The sequence below is a fragment of the Didymosphaeria variabile genome, assembly GCF_027946475.1.
Source record: "Didymosphaeria variabile strain IMI 356815 chromosome Unknown scaffold_2, whole genome shotgun sequence".
NCBI lineage: Eukaryota > Fungi > Ascomycota > Dothideomycetes > Pleosporales > Didymosphaeriaceae > Didymosphaeria > Didymosphaeria variabile.
The window spans coordinates 2,644,511-2,659,882 of NW_026611621.1; the positions used below are offsets into that span (position 1 = coordinate 2,644,511).

At 53.0% G+C, this 15,372-nt stretch overlaps 4 protein-coding genes across 4 annotated transcripts; 2 read left to right on the top strand and 2 right to left on the bottom strand.

Moving 5' to 3' along the window:
• Nucleotides 1-579: 579 nt before the first annotated feature.
• Nucleotides 580-3,736, bottom strand: N0V89_002563 (uncharacterized protein; the record flags this gene model as incomplete). The annotated part of the gene is made up of 7 exons (XM_056211372.1): nt 580-995; nt 1,050-1,233; nt 1,287-1,412; nt 1,470-1,701; nt 1,874-2,184; nt 2,360-3,306; nt 3,490-3,736. The coding sequence occupies 7 exons, from the start codon at nt 3,734-3,736 to the stop codon at nt 580-582; spliced, it is 2,463 nt and encodes an 820-aa protein (XP_056074845.1).
• Nucleotides 3,737-6,846: 3,110 nt separating this feature from the next.
• Nucleotides 6,847-7,415, top strand: N0V89_002564 (uncharacterized protein; the record flags this gene model as incomplete). The annotated part of the gene is made up of 2 exons (XM_056211373.1): nt 6,847-6,954; nt 7,005-7,415. 2 exons carry the CDS (start codon nt 6,847-6,849, stop codon nt 7,413-7,415), a joined length of 519 nt encoding a protein of 172 aa, XP_056074846.1.
• A 1,612-nt stretch (nt 7,416-9,027) lies between these two features.
• On the bottom strand, nt 9,028-9,816 carry SIW14 (tyrosine-protein phosphatase siw14; the record flags this gene model as incomplete). Its single annotated transcript, XM_056211374.1, has 1 exon — nt 9,028-9,816. The coding sequence occupies one exon, from the start codon at nt 9,814-9,816 to the stop codon at nt 9,028-9,030; it is 789 nt and encodes a 262-aa protein (XP_056074847.1).
• A 1,337-nt stretch (nt 9,817-11,153) lies between these two features.
• Nucleotides 11,154-12,428, top strand: N0V89_002566 (uncharacterized protein; the record flags this gene model as incomplete). The annotated part of the gene is made up of 1 exon (XM_056211375.1): nt 11,154-12,428. The coding sequence occupies one exon, from the start codon at nt 11,154-11,156 to the stop codon at nt 12,426-12,428; it is 1,275 nt and encodes a 424-aa protein (XP_056074848.1).
• Nucleotides 12,429-15,372: the final 2,944 nt, after the last annotated feature.

Genomic DNA, 15,372 nt, shown 5'->3' on the forward strand with positions numbered 1-15,372 from the left:
TTGTCTGGAAGGATACGGAAGTGTGGTCGCATCATTCGGGATAGCTGGGAGTCTATGGCAAAAGTTTGGGCAAGAGTCGAAGGGGCTGTGCCTGATTTTCACAAAATCAGGGACTGGCCGGACGTCACAATGGGTCGCTAGGAGGCTGAACGAGCGTGCTCTGTTCCTGAAGCACAATGGTGGGAAGTACTTTAAAGGTATATGGTCCGTAGGGCGATCTTATCCAGGATGATGATCCCGCATCTGGCAGCACATTGTGATGGCATATATAAGGCGCCGGTCGGCACCGAGCGATATTCTTTCAAGATTTATCTGTACTTCAGTGAGGCGGCGTAACCTCCTTCTACGCCTGGGATATGCATCACAGCATGTACGTTGAGCCAACATGTGGTCGCGTCCTACTGTTTAGTAAAAGGTATGAAGTTCACTATGAGAACTGGTCTTATGTATGCCGTAGAAGGTGGATCTGGGGAGGAGCCGGAAGGAGGATGGTGACGGGCTGTAGCAGAATCACCGAATGTGCGAGAATTAGGTCTTTTGTGCGAAACTAACATGTATCTCGTACTTCTCCCGTCCCCATCAATCCATATAACCTACGCTCCCAGTCGCGTCCGAGAAGCTCGGTGGTCTGTCCTCCACTCTAGTTCCCCACGAACTCTCTTCCCTCCCCAGTACCAACTCGAGTGACCATCCTTCGGTAAAGAACTCGTGTCCGATCCAATTCTTGCTATACTCGTCCCCGTTTAGCTTGGCGCTCTGAATGTAGATGTTTTGAAACCCCCTATCAAAGTTGACATTCTTTATCGTGGCGGTCTTGTTCGTGGCGGGCGAGGTGATGCTGACAGATTCGAAGAAGGGTGGAATGATGAAGTACACGTTTTGACCAGGATTGGGAAAGAGGCCAATAGTTGAAAATAGAGTGAAAGACGCCATGGCTCCCGAGTCGTCGTTTCCTGGAAGCCCGTCGAGCGAAGAGTTAAAGTGGGAGGGTATGTCTAAACATCTCTTAGATAGCGAAACTTCATTGATGCGGACATGATTGAACGTACAGTAGTGCGCTCTTCTCGCACTAAGTCCTGGACGACCCGCATAGTGCGGCATATAAACTGTAAGAAAGACAGGCTCGTTGCCAATATCTGCGAGGCCGGATGTGTGGAAGAAGTCGAGTCGCTCAAGGAAGGTTTCTTCTCCGCCGAGTAGCTCGATAAGTTTGGCAATGTCGTGAGGTACAAACTATGCCAGCACTTTAGGACCCAGACGTGGGGTATGGGCGTTGGTTTACTCACAAACATGTATTCCCATGCACTACTCTCAAAAGTTTCACTCGGGTTACTTGTTAGGGAGCAGAAATCGGCAAGTGGAGAGCAAGCGATCGGATCCTGGTAGCCCCAGGTTCCGTTTAGGTACCTGGGCTGACAAAGGATCAGAGTTTTTTACATACAGATTGTCTCCGTTACGTGAGTGCTTACCTGAAAGAAGCCTGTGAAGCCTGTGTCTGTTCCGTTGATATCCGATGGCTGATCAGCCTTGAACAGATGTTGCCAACTACCCGCACGTGCGATGTATTTCTTGTAAGTATCTTTTCCAAGACTTTTTGCAAGAGTGGCTAGGTTGAAGTCATTGTACGAATACTCTAGTGTCCGCGATATACTCCGCGAGTTTGTGCCGAACCCGTTGGGATCAAAATCCAGGTATGGTACGCTAAAGATCGGGGTACAAAGTCAGTGTAGTGTCCGTAGATTAGGGAAGTGGTTGAAGTAGGTGTTCTAGCCTACTACGAATGTCTGAAGATTGCAGACCTGGAGGTGTAAGGCCTAGAGTCTTAGACAATCACCTAGCCTGAACACCCACTTTGTACCCCGGCATTGCGTACTAGTTTAGTCGCTTCCACGAGGCAAGTCCGCCACGTCCCTCGACGCTCCACTCGAGTGGCTCGTTTTCTGCATCATTGACTATCGCTTCGTATGCGAGATTCCAGTCGATATTGGTAAGATTCTTCACGTACGCATCGACAAGTACATTGTCTGCGTCAGACCCACCTTGCGTCCAGCCTTTGCAGGTGCTCATACTACAGTCGGGTAGCCAACCACGATGCTTGTAAATATCTAGGAGGCTCCGAACGATGCGCGACTGTTGAAGAGGGTCCAGTATGGTAAGGAAAGGGAGTTGCACGCGCCACATGTCCTGCAATGCCGAGCGATTAAGTCAGTGTAATGATTACAGAACAGGGAAATTAGGGTTGAGCAGGTGTCTTGGCTGGCCGTTCATATTTAATACTCTCGCACGTTGGAGAAAAACCTGGATGTCCAAAATAGCGGCAACAGCAAAAACACCGACTTGTTCCCTAGGGAGTGCTCACCCAAAGGCAGTAGAAGGAGTCGAAGTACGGTTCCGATGAAGTCCAGTGTGGGTTTTCACCTGTGTAATCCTGCGGTGATATCATGGTGCGGTAGACGGCAGTCCAAAAGCTGACGAGCATATTTTCGTCTACCCCGCCAGATTCGATAGAGATTGGAGCGAGCTTCTTTCTCCACGCGTCCTGCGCTTTGCTCACAAGACCATCGAAATCATAGTCTGGCCCAGGTATCTCGTCCTGTGCAGACTGGCAAGCCTGATCAGTGCTGATAAAGCTGATACCCATTCGTGCGGAGATTGGTCCAGATATCGGTCCTCTGAATCGAACAAAACCTCCAGCTTCGAGGTAGAACAGATTGAAGCCACGTGTGACGTATAGATCTTTGGGTTCGGTGCCAGCCCGGTTGTTCACCCATACGCCAGAGTCTTTCACTGTACCGCCGCTCAAATCCAGACAGAAGTATGCGATGTAAGATCCGGCTCCGAAGCTGGGTAGGAAAGTTCCATTTCCCTTGATTCTTCCGCCTTCACTTCCCTCTTCTGCCTCAATGTGGATAGATGCGTTCTGCCGACTAGCCCAGAGATCAGTGAGATCGAGCATGATCAACGGATCCGCGCTTCCATTTCCGTTCGAGCCCCTAGAAAAGTCAAATTCGAAAAGAGCGGCATGCTCAGAGACTGCTATCTCAGCCTTGATGCCGTTTTCAAGAGATACACTGAAGTATCCTGGTTTTGCAATGATGGAGTCATTGGTATAATTGGTAGCTCTCGCTCCCAAGGGGAATTTGCACGTGTTGATATCGTTACTGGGGCATATTTGAGGAAAGATAGGGAAGTTGCCGAGACTAGGGTTGCCGCCCGTTCCGGAGTCATGGAGAGCTGAGAAGCCGGTGATTTGAGAGCCATCAGTGGAGAATCCTCCTGTATTCTCGCCATTGACGTCTGGGGAAGCTGCAAGGGGCGTTAGCTATCGCCCCTGAATTCCGTGGTTATTTGACATATGGAAGGGTCAAACATTGTATCGCCGATACCCACAGTCTACAATCCTAAGGTGTTGCGACTATTCTCGCACCAATCGCAGGTATGGGGCATACTTCATCCACATAATTTCATGTCACCTGGTTGTGCACTCACCTTTCACCATGCCATAGGGCAACGTAGCGCCGGCGAACACGTTGCCTCCTGCCTGGCTTCCAATCAAAGGATTGACATATTCCAGCACTTCTGAATCATTGGCACTTTTCAAGGATGTGCTCGCTGCGATGGGTAAGGTCGTGCACACCGCCGCTGCGCTCCAGCACCAGAAATGAACCATTGCAACAGTAACAGTCGCAAACAGCGAACGCGACGACAGATCGAAGACAAAGTATTCAGAAGCCATTGTTGTCTTATTAGGGATCGGTTCTTGCGCAGTACCGTAAGACGTCACGTTAGATGTAGCTCCTGCCTGATTGAGAGGTACATTGCGGGGTCGTCATTTGTGCCAGTAACCCGACCCTGTCGATCCTGCAACACCAACGTTACATGAATTTTGACCCTTGAGCAGCTTGTGAGATAACAATAAAGCTCTGAACATGTGCGAGCTTCGCTAGGAATTGTCTCTTTGATATGGCCGAGAGAGAAAACAGGTGGGTGGAGGTATTACACCACCACGTTGAGGTATAACAGACTTGGTACACAGGAAACAACGACACGTCGGCACTTTTGTAATTTTCCTGGGGCCGATCCAGCATAGATCAAGAAACATCATGGTGAAGGGCGCGCGATGCGGCGTCGAATCTACAACATTGGGCTTCTTGATATGCTTCCGAACAACGATTTCCTATCATCTCTGCACGAGTGATCGTTGACAAGCCAGGTGATCGCGGATCTAGATCAGAATACAAGAATGCATCGAGCGTCTGTATATCCCATCCAGGTGAATCATGCGCAATCCGTAGCTACACCAACTTACCATTATCGAAGGAGACGAGATACATACCACAACATCGATATCGATACTCAGGCAGCGCCGGGACGCGCACGTATACCGCCTTAGGCGCTTGGAAGCGAAGAGTCGCCGAAAAAGCTACGTTCTGGAATCGAGATAGATGTGAGAGTGTGGAGAAGGGGTAGGCGGCAGACATCTTTGTCATTGCCACAGACTCATGTGCGCCTTTGACATGGCCTCTCGTAGTCACGTCTAAGCTAAGCATAGAAACCTCAATGTAATCATATGAGCGAGATGCAGGCACTCACATGACCATGGAGACCGCTCTATCGCGGTAATCATCTCCTTCTCTGCGGGCTGTGGCAAGCCCCCGCAAGCCCAAGCATGTGGAAAACCTGGATTTCTGGCGAAGCGTTTCGCATGTTTAAAGAGCAAGGCCAACGGGAACCTCTCAGATGACAAGGCCATCATCGATGGATGGGTCATGCAGGTGCTCATGCATTTGGTGTCTATGGCAGCTACCGATGGTCGCACGACAAGCTACTTGAATAGCGATAGAGACAATGATAACACGTGCAATGGCGGAGTCTGGACTTGCCTGTCAGAGTATCGGATTCTGTCTATGAATAAGGTTATGTGGCTTGGATTGTGCAATACGTTCGAGGCGCAGACGTCTTCGAAGGTGGATTAATAAGACCTAGTATTCAAATGTAGCAAATCCAAACATGCAACTATTGGAGGCACAATCAGTAACGAGCGCTTCGTTGTAATCTTGTCTTTCTGGTCTAAGCGAAGTCCGCATGGCAGTGAGTCAGGAAGACGGCCTGTATCCATCAACCCCGCTTCGATTCCAGACTTGCCCTCCCCTGCTGTGCAACCACTCGCCCAATGGCATGCGACCCACAACAGGGTCTCCGATCCTGCGAAATGCAATACGACCGCATGCATTTTCTCAGTGTATATGCCCAGCATAAGACATGACCTGATACTGTGAAAGAATACGCAGCTAGCTGTTGTAAAGGGACTTCCCTAACCAGAAGACCACTGGATGATATCACGAATATATTGCTGAATGTGTCGATGCCATGACTCTCCCACGCGTGTGTGACTTTGCGGTCGCTATATAGATTTCCATTTCCCGTCTTCTTGTTGCAGGTTCGGACTGCTCCACGTTCTACGCACTGTGAATAGCAAGCTCGTATTGCGATGGGCATTGTGGCAGTGCTCCCGACTGGCCTGCATTGGAAGTAGCATGAGGTTCTACCAATGGTGGGGCTGCAAAGATGTCGAGGCGGTGTATATCTGGAAGGGGTCGGACATGTTGATGGTAACAACAACTCCTCGTATCGGAAGCAGATATAGCAACAACATCGGCAGCACGTAGGCGCGGCAATGAGGGAGCGTTACGCCGTCCACGTCAAGAACGGTCTAGTCCGCTTGGCCATGTCCAGACGACGCGTCCCGACGCAGCGGAGATGCGTGATTTTCATCTCGACCATGAGATATAATTGATTCGTGCTGGTCGTGCCAATCCCACGGATGGCTCATCTTTTCGTCGCGCGCCCATCGAGGATGCGGAGTCGCGCCCTCGGACGCCTATCACCGCACATCTCCCAGAGCTTGGCAAGGCTTGTCTCCTGAGGAGCGCAAAAATAGCCTGCGGTCGTCGGACATGGGGTCCGCCTACTGAAACTGCCTTTTTGTTGCACAGTGCTATTTTCAAACGGATTATACGATTGCGACCGTGAAGAGAGAAGCGGAAAGTCGTGTGAAGTGGCAACCTAGGCTTCTTCCTCTTCGTGCTGCGGGTTGACCGCACAATCGGCTCAGCCTTCAAACCGCCGGTGAGCTTCATCCTGCCGTGCCAACGGCCGCAGGCACGTCGCGCGGCCGACAGGACTGTGGCAGAAAGGCTCCTATTCGTTGGGATACGAGCAACGCTGTGACTCAGCTGGACATTACACCTCATCTCTCCTGGCCGAGCAGGACCACCTACATCCTCGTAGAGAGGTGCTCCCCATTCCCGGTCTAAGGCCCCAAATTCGCTTTCGAGCCAGTGTGTACCAGCCGTGCGGGTTGTATATATCGCGCAGGGGAGGCTATTCGCGGCACCACGCATGTTGACATCTTCCATGTCGCTGCCATCGCTGCCTGGTCGCCAGTCCACGGACCATTCCGACGGCTCTACCAACAGTTCGCCCGACACTTATCCTGGGACGTGCCCTGAGAGTCCAAGTCGAAGCCACAGCCGGGCAGAGAGCCAGCAACCGCCCCCTCAGCCTCGCAAGCCAATACCGAGGAAGGGGCACACCAAATCACGACGAGGCTGCTATAACTGCAAGCGACGTAGAATCAAGTGTAATGAAAGGCACCCGGAATGCAACCACTGCATCAAGGCAGGGTTGCGCTGTGAGTATCCGGCAAATATCATCCAGACAACGCAGCCATTGCCGTCATCTCCAAACCCACAGGAGATGGTGAATCTGCGCTCAACGCCTGGCTTGTTCGTGAGTGATCCAGATGTCTAGCGTTCCCCTGGCAGCATCTGATGTCTATAGACCATGGCGGATATGCGCCTTTTCCACCACTTCTTGATCACAGCATACCCTCATCTGCCGGTAGGCGCCGACAAAATATGGATCACTGTGATACCGAGTTTCGCACACAATGTAAGTCGTGTCTCATAAGGAGAAATTCTGCATTTGCTTCCTACACAAAGTCGGACTTCGATGCCATAACCAAACACGCAATCTTCGCAACATCATTAGCCGGTACTGATCTCTCCCAGTACAAATACCTGATTCATTCAATCCTGGCGCTGGCTGCATCGCACCTGGATGCAGTTTCGAGCGCCAATGTAGCTGAAGAGGCTATATCGCACAGGATACTAGCAGTAAAAGCTTTGAACGATGCGTTATCAGTGCCACCAAAGACGAGAAATGAACGTGATGCAAGAATGGCGGCGGCACTGGCACTCGCATTCCAATCGAGTCATCTCCAGGATGGTCTACTAGAATTTCTGACGATGGTGAGAGGTTGTAATTTGATTGCCTTGGAGGGCACACTGGACAATGTGGACTCGGCCTTTCATGTACGTACCTTTGCCATGCTTAACCGGCTTGCAGAATAGGCGGAGGCTGACGCATCTAGGCATTCCGTGAAGATGGACATCTTGCGACGATGCGAACACGCATGTGCGCGTCACAACAGAGTTTCGTTAATCGAGATGACCTGGATCTGGCCGCTTTATCGATCCACGACATCGAAATGCTCAGCATGACAGAATGGGAAAAGACTTTCTGGGGCACATTGTCCCGAACAGTTGAGAATGCTTACGACAGACCGATCCAAGCGTATACGACTTTCGTGCAACTGTACAATATTCCATCACGATGGACCCACGACGAATTCCCAATCTTTTGTCGACCCGAACAACACGGTTGCTCAGGTTCTGTTAGCTCATTTTATCGCCCTGCAGGCTGTGCTCACGCCAATCTTGATGCTCGAAAGGGTGGGCTTCCCAAGGTGTTGATGCGCCGACTTCAGTGCTAGGATGGGTTGATGGCATCTACAGGAACATACCTCCAGAGTTAAGGCATTATATGGAGTGGCCGAGGCAGGTGGCGCGGTACCCAATCATGAGGTTCTATGGGCAGAGACATCTAGGCTATTACGAGTAAGCGCGGAAGGTGACCATGGCTCTCTATCGATGGTGTACCGGTGACACGACTTGGAGTGGGGTTGTGGAGGCATGAAGTCTGTGGCTGACAAGTGGAGTTGTGATAAAGATACCCTGGCGGTCTTCGCACCTGCCGCTGCACTCGCTTTGATAAATAGAAACGTTCGCTGAAAGCAGCTGTCTATTAATCTGGTCTATTAGAAATTAATGTCTTCCCAGCAAGGATGAGGCTAGCGAAGCTCATGTTGGTTTTAGAATGAAGTGAGCTTGTCGTCAGAGTGTCGGATCCGCGTTCGAGAGAAAGACTAGCACGCTACTGCGTTCGAGAGAAGGGACTACGCGAGACCTCGTCGCCGTTGGCAAGCGATTGCTTCCACCACTCCTACTATACCTCCAAATATACATCACACGCCACTCCTTCATGCTGTTCGACGCAGTGGAATGCATCAACATTGCGGAATCAGGCCACGACTTCCTTGAATGACTAGCTACCACCGGTATGACGCGACCTGAAATCGACGGCATGAGGACGGAGGCGAGTTTGCAGCTGCGTGGAATTACTGTGAGCATATGTGATACCCCTTAGGGCTGTATTCGGGCGTGGTGGCAATTTTCGGTCGTTCAATGATGCCAGAGGATATCGGAATTAGAACTGCACACTGAGATGATGAGTTGATGGGTGGTGATGGCGAATGTAAAGCACATCGCGGTGCAGCCAGTAAAATTTTCGGAATAAAAATACATATTTAGTGAACACAACACAATACACAGTTCGAACAGGGTCCGAGGCCATGATAAGCCTTTGCTGCCACTAATGGGGGCTGACCATAACGAAGAAACGCCAGAAAAGATGCGTAAAACCCGCCCCCGGAAACTGTCCTATGGGTAGGTAGACAGCTCTTGTACAAAACGCCCCCAGAGCCCAGTTCTTTTCGACTTGATGATAGTCTTTTCCTGCCCGACGCCGCCGCTAATGCAAGATAAGTGATATCCACTTTATTTCTGGAGTGATCTATGAAAAAAACATAGGAAATCGCCCGCATTGAGGTTGACCTGGCGGGTGTTATGCCAACGGCTTCGCGACGGCCAGCGACGAGACGGGTGAGGGCGGAGGCGAGATGGGAGCACCATCGACCTCGGGAAGCACCCAATTCTCCTTCCGCGCAAGCCACATGACCGTGTTGACATCGAAGTGCTCGAAGAAGACTTCGTCCCAGAAACGGGCCTTCGGGTCGGCATACGTGTGGTACTCGTGGCGGATGGCCTCGATGTCGAATCCCTGGATGCGTCGCATGGTAGCAACAACACAGCCAGTGCGATGCTTGCCCTTGTTGCAGTGAATGAGGATGGGGTGATTGGTGCGATCGAGAACAATGTTCAGAGCGCGGTTGATATCACAGCTCTGGACGCGCACGGCGCCCTTGTTGGCGTTGATGTGCACTTGGAAGTGCTGGATGCCGGCCAACTTCATGAACTCTTGATAGTCTTCCGGAATCCCCTCAGGCACGAGGGTGATGATCGTCTTTAGCTTCAGGCTCTGCAAGAAGTCGAAGTTCTTTGCCTGGGGATAGCTGCTTCGGTACACACTGCCTGGGACAACAGCACCATAGTTGCTTGGCGGAAACAGAGAACGTAACCGTCCGGGAGCAATGGTTTCTGTGATTGGGGAAGGGGTGCGTGTCTTGGCTGCGTCGGCTCCATCCGAACCGTCAACGAGGTCTTCGTGGTGGGTGCATGCAGCGTGCTCGGTGAGCAGATTGCTGGTAGACAAACCAAGATTGGCGAAGTAGCTCTTGACGCTGGTAAAGAGACTGTTTCTGGCTGTAGGCTGCTCGACGTTGGTGGTAGACATGTTGGCGAACGCGTAACGGTGCGACTGGAAGGGGGGTGTTCTCAACGGCGCCGCTGGTCTAACGTCTGGCTGGTATTGGGCGACGGTTGAGGCTTCTGTAGGCTTGCTGTGAATTCGTAGCCTACGGCAGACGTCACGAGAAGCAAGTCCGCTTGTTCCGGCGCTCGGAGACCTGCGTCTCGCGTCGGAGGATTCGGTGTGAAGGGTCGGGTGGTGTAGACTTTCCCAAATGCGCGTAAACTTGAATTTGGGAAGTCGATGGAGGCGTTCCTCTTTTAAAGGAGGGCAGCCACCTGCGGAGCGAAGCCTGGTTCGTTGTGAGTCGAGAATGGAAAAATCGCATTATGGAACCGTGGTCGTCACAATGTTGCGTGCCTACATGCCAGCCTCGAGTGCGGCGGGCTCCCGGTGGTACTGCACAGAAGAAGGTGCTGGAAATGTGACTTACTTCGCGGTTACCGGTGGTTTAAAGGACGCATGGTGTATTGTGGGCGCAGACCGTGAAGTTGGCAATGTGCATGGTCGTCAAAGGATGGAGGGTGGCGGAGGGTTGAAGGTCGAAGCGCAGGTGTGCAGAGGGATGTCTGCGTGAGTGTGAATGTGTGTGTGGAGGCGCGGGTGACGGAGGTCAGGCTAGACTACGCGAGGTGCAAACTGGTAGTGGTAGTGTTGAAGAGGATCAAGCCGCGAGCACAACCGTCCCAGAAATTGAAGGCTTAGTCAGGGGACGCTCGGAAGAACGAGGACTTTGACGGCGCCGAACTTCCCCCGCGGCAGGGACGACGTCACCGCCCGTTGGCATTGCCCGCGGTCGAGCAACATCGCAGAGCCGCATGAGCATTGTCGACTCTTCGTGGGGGTTACAGCCGTCCTCAGCGTTGCTTGCACCCAAGCAGTCTGATTTTGACCGGAGACGCCCCCGCTCGCTGGTTCCGTCTAGCTGAACCACCGTTGCCATCGGCTCTCGCCAGCACCTTGGCGGCGCTGTTGAGCCCCGTTTCCTCCGACGCGAGCCCCGAGGACACCAAGCCTGTTTGCTGATGCTGGTGCTGATGCTATTGTCGTTGTTTGCCATTTTCCCAGTGGAACGATGCAGATGGCACAACTGCGAGAACAGGGTCAGCATGTGACGTCTCCCGATGCCCGTTTGGGCCTGGCGCTCCCGTGTTCAGGCCGTGCCCGCGGGCGCGCTGCAGTGCACGAGCTTCTGAGAGTTGGTGGACCTCGGGGGACCAGCAGTCACGTTGTCTTGAATCACTCCATCACCCCACAGACAAGCCAGCTTCTTGATAGCCTGCACCAGAGCAAAGCCCGCCCATCGCCATCATCGAAGCACAATGGACCCTCCACGCTCGCAGTCCACGCGCCGCTCCTACCCCAACCTGCACAACCTCTCGCTGGCCCCACTAAGCAGCCAGTATCCACTCGATGCCTCCGCACCCCCATCCCCAGACGAGGACCGCATCTACACCCCGCGTACCTCGTATATTGCGCAAAAGAGCGCGCCCACCACCCCGGGAATCCTCAGCCTGAGCCAGAGCCGCAGCAGCTCGCGCAATGGCAGGCGCAATAACAAAGCATATGCCTACGACGGCTACTTCATGAACCCGGATGTGCCTGTAAGGGACGCGGGCCATGTTCCAAAGGCGAAGAGCACCACCGCGCTCCTTCCAGGCGTGAGCTTTGCGGACCAGCCCAAGCTTCAGGGCCGGCATCACGCGCGGAAGGGCACCGCGCCGCTGCCTCTACGTCCCGCCCACCTTCGACACCACACCGGCGAGTCAACGAACGAGTGGTTCCATCGCGCAGGCATGGTAATAGCTGGAGAGACAAGAGACTCCAAGGGACAGGGCTGGCTGGTGCGCAGGGAGAGCTCCACGAGTTTGGTCCACCAGAGCGACGGCTACGAGGAGTATCCGTCCCATGAGGGTCGGCACATGGCGTTGCTGTCTGGCGAGCATCTAACCGACGTCGAGTACAGCATCTTCACACCGCGCTACTCGAGGGCCGGCAGCCGTGCTCAAAGCCGTGTGCAGAGCCGTGCTGTGAGTCGTGCACCTAGCGCGCGCACAAGTCGAAGAGGATCCCGCGTGGGCAGCCGCGCCGATCTCACCATGACTGCCGGCCTGCGGACACCCAGCGCGCGCCATAGCCTGGAGATGGAAGACGCCATGTTCGAGGAGGGTCCCCTAGAAGCGGACTTCGTCGAGGCTGATGAAGAAAACGAGGGCGACGAGGAGGAAGTTGCTCGTTTGGCGCGCGAGCGTGGTTTCGGCCTTGGTACCTGGGTAGACAGACTAATGGGTTGGACGCTGTTCAGCGTGGACGAAGATGGCGAAGAGTCGTCTTCAGAAGATGAAGAAGAGGGCGAAACGCCCCGACCTGAGAACATGACGAAGGAGGAGCTGAAGCTCAGGCGGGAGGTCGAGGCCAAGCGGAGGAATCTTGAGCGTGAGGCTATCATCGCGGCAGCGGCTGTTCAGGCGCCGAATGACAGAGATAAAGCGAGTGATGAGGCTGGAGCTGCTGTGAGACCGACTCTGGGTGAGGAAGGTGGAGGCTGGGCCGATGCAGCATGGCTTGTCAGCGTTGCCGCGAAGGTTTTGTTGTAATCTAGGACCTCTTATGCATTGCGTTGTATATAGCGTCATCTCAACGCATCGAGCGGTCAGTCCGCAGTACTTGAAATCCTGTTTCGTTCGAGCTGTGCCTAGACATTCACGCACTGTCTACATCCAGTTTTTGTTTTTTTTTTAAGTTTTTTGAAAAAGAAACAAAAGAGAAGTATTCACGCGCGCTGGCGATTCAGCATCGAAAGGAGAACTTGTACCCTTCAGGTACTGTGCTGACGGATTCTTTTGGCTTCGGCTTTATGTCGTAATTTCTTCGCTTGTGGCTGATGTGTTAAGCTGCTTGTCATTTGGTTGGTAACACGGATCGTCCATAATAGTGTTCCTGCAGCCATTCTACTTCAATGCGCGTTTCGGACTGCAGTTTGCTGGTTGCAAGCATGTCAGTCATCGTTAGTAGTCGACATTGCAATCGAGTAGGAACCGCATGACGCATTAGAAATTGTGTTATGGCCGCTTGCCGTGACAAGTTTCGGCACAAAGACTAAATTGAAGCCGCCAGATATGGTTTTCACCTGGGGTGGGGTGAGCTTGGAGTCGCGCTCTAAAATCCTAAGTCCAATCCTCACGCCCCTCGAACCACTGGCAGTTCATTTATATAACATGGAACACAGTATGATCGAGAGTCAAATGAGTATGACAGGTGGGTGTGAGAAAGTGGCTTTTTTTTATTTTAAGAGGAAGGCATGCGGGCGTCGCCCCTGGATACTCCGTTTGCACTTTGGAATACTTATGTTCCTGGGGATGCACGATGGTCTATAGAGCTTCAGAAAGGTGAAACACTGAAGCAATACATATCAGAATGCGGATATATTTGAAATGCGCTCATGGAGGAGAATAAAGAGCGCAAAGGAAATGGGATACATTGGAGATGTTGCATTCTGGCAGTTTGCTAGATGGTACATTATGCTCCGCTCCAAAGCGCTACGATGTTGCTGTACAGATTCTGCAATGCAAAACGCAGCGCAGCTCAACGGACAGCCAAGCCAATTGTACACGTCGGCAATTGCAGTGGGCGTGCAAATTTTCACCGCTCTGCAGGATCGGTATCCGCAGTGAGCTGTTGGGTGGCGTGGCAGTTTCATCCTTCGAAGGACCGGCCCGTCCACTAGCTCCCCGTTCGGGACCGGCACGCACTCCAAGCCTGGAAAGCTGTCAAACACCACAATGCAGCAGCATGTCCATGCAAGGCACAGATCAGATCGTCTCAACTCAGTCTAGGCACCACACCAACACATCACCCTTCCGCCGCCAATCATCGTGCCAGTGCGAATTAAACCCGCGCCAGCACTCTTTGTACCTACTGTTCCCCAGGTACTCCTTCAACGCTGGCTCGAGCTGTTCAAAGAAGACCAAATGCTGCGGCCACGGCCTCTTGCTCGCACGCTGCACATTAGGATCAACACGACCCCAATGGCGGCTCGATCGCGAGCCGCTCGCCCCGACCGTGTCGACGTATTCCATATTTTCCCGCAGCCAACCAGCGGGCCCGGGGGTCAGGAAGAACTGATCCGCCTCGTCTAGGTAGGCGGCTCGGTCCGGAAGCGGGATGTTGAGTGGGGGCTCGCAGGTCAGGGCCCAAGCGTTAATAGAGGGATGTACGAGATGGGAGCGCCAGGGCGTGCTGTGACAGGGCATAAGGAAGGCGGCTGTGGTGTTGGCCGCGCTTGCGCCGGTATTGGATGTAGGGTAATTACTTGCTTCGTGTATATGGCGGAGGTAGGTCAGAACATCGATGACGCCGCGCTGATGAACCTGCGATGCATAGCCGGCAATGAGCAGATTGATAGTGAGGAGCAGGGTAAGGAATGCCTTGCGAGAGATCGACAGCTGGGAAGGGAAGAACGTGGTGAAGGGCTTGGCGGCGAGTACGTGGAGGAACGGTAGGATGGGATACAGAAAGCGGACCTCTTTGTGGGCGATCAGACTCAAGGAAGTGGTAATGATTAGCGATGTCCACGCAAGTTGGGTGAGCACCGTTTGGGCTTCCACGTCCCGAGGATCTCCGGATCGCTTGGAGGTGTTCGTGGACAGTGCGTGCCAGAGCCCAACAACGGCGAAGGGCAGTGCGGTGGTAAGCAGAAGTGGTAACCCTTCAGTCAGATAATAGTCTGGGCGGTTTCTACCATAGAAAACGGCCAATGACTGGACGATGTTAAAGTGAAGGAACCGGAGAGGCGGGAAGGTCCATGTCTGGTAGTAAAGCCTGTCGGAGAGGACAGAACAGCCGATCGTGGCAGCACTGATGTTATCAGTCGATCGTCGATTGAAGTAAAGGGACCAGCGCAGGCGGATGTATGGGGACTTACCCGCAGAGCGAGATCTCACGGATCAGAATGTACTGTTGCCGGTTTGAGGCGTGCCAACATGTTGGCAGCGATAGAGTGATCCAGACGAGGGCATTGGTTGGACGTAGAATGCAGGCGAAGGCAGCTAGGAGCAGTGACAGGCGCAGCCTGCAGCAAATGTATCAGTGCCGGCGTTAGAGAGGGTTACTCGGACAACATCTCAATGTTCCCCATCACACTTACTGAAAGATGAAGGGTAAGGACGAGCCTCGGGAGGCGATTCTGGGTTGCTTCTCATCGTCGGAGCGAAAATCACCAGGCAATGCTGACCCCAGCCAGTGCCAAGGCCAGTAATAAAATGCAACAGCTGTTATGGCCGTCTCAAGACAATTGGACAAGGTCCGGGTCGAACAGAACCATTGCCAGGGACTGCATACGGACAATGCGAGCTACAGTCGCGAAGCATCAGAATATATGAGGGACGGCTGGAACTTGACAAGCGGGCTACGCACAGTAGTATATGCAGTGCGACTGCCACGGCCGTAAGCCTTTTCACTAAGTTTCCAGGTGTAGCAATCTAGCAAAGCTGCAAATACCGCTTGAGTAAGTTTCGGCGCGGCCAAGAGCAGCTCGGCTTT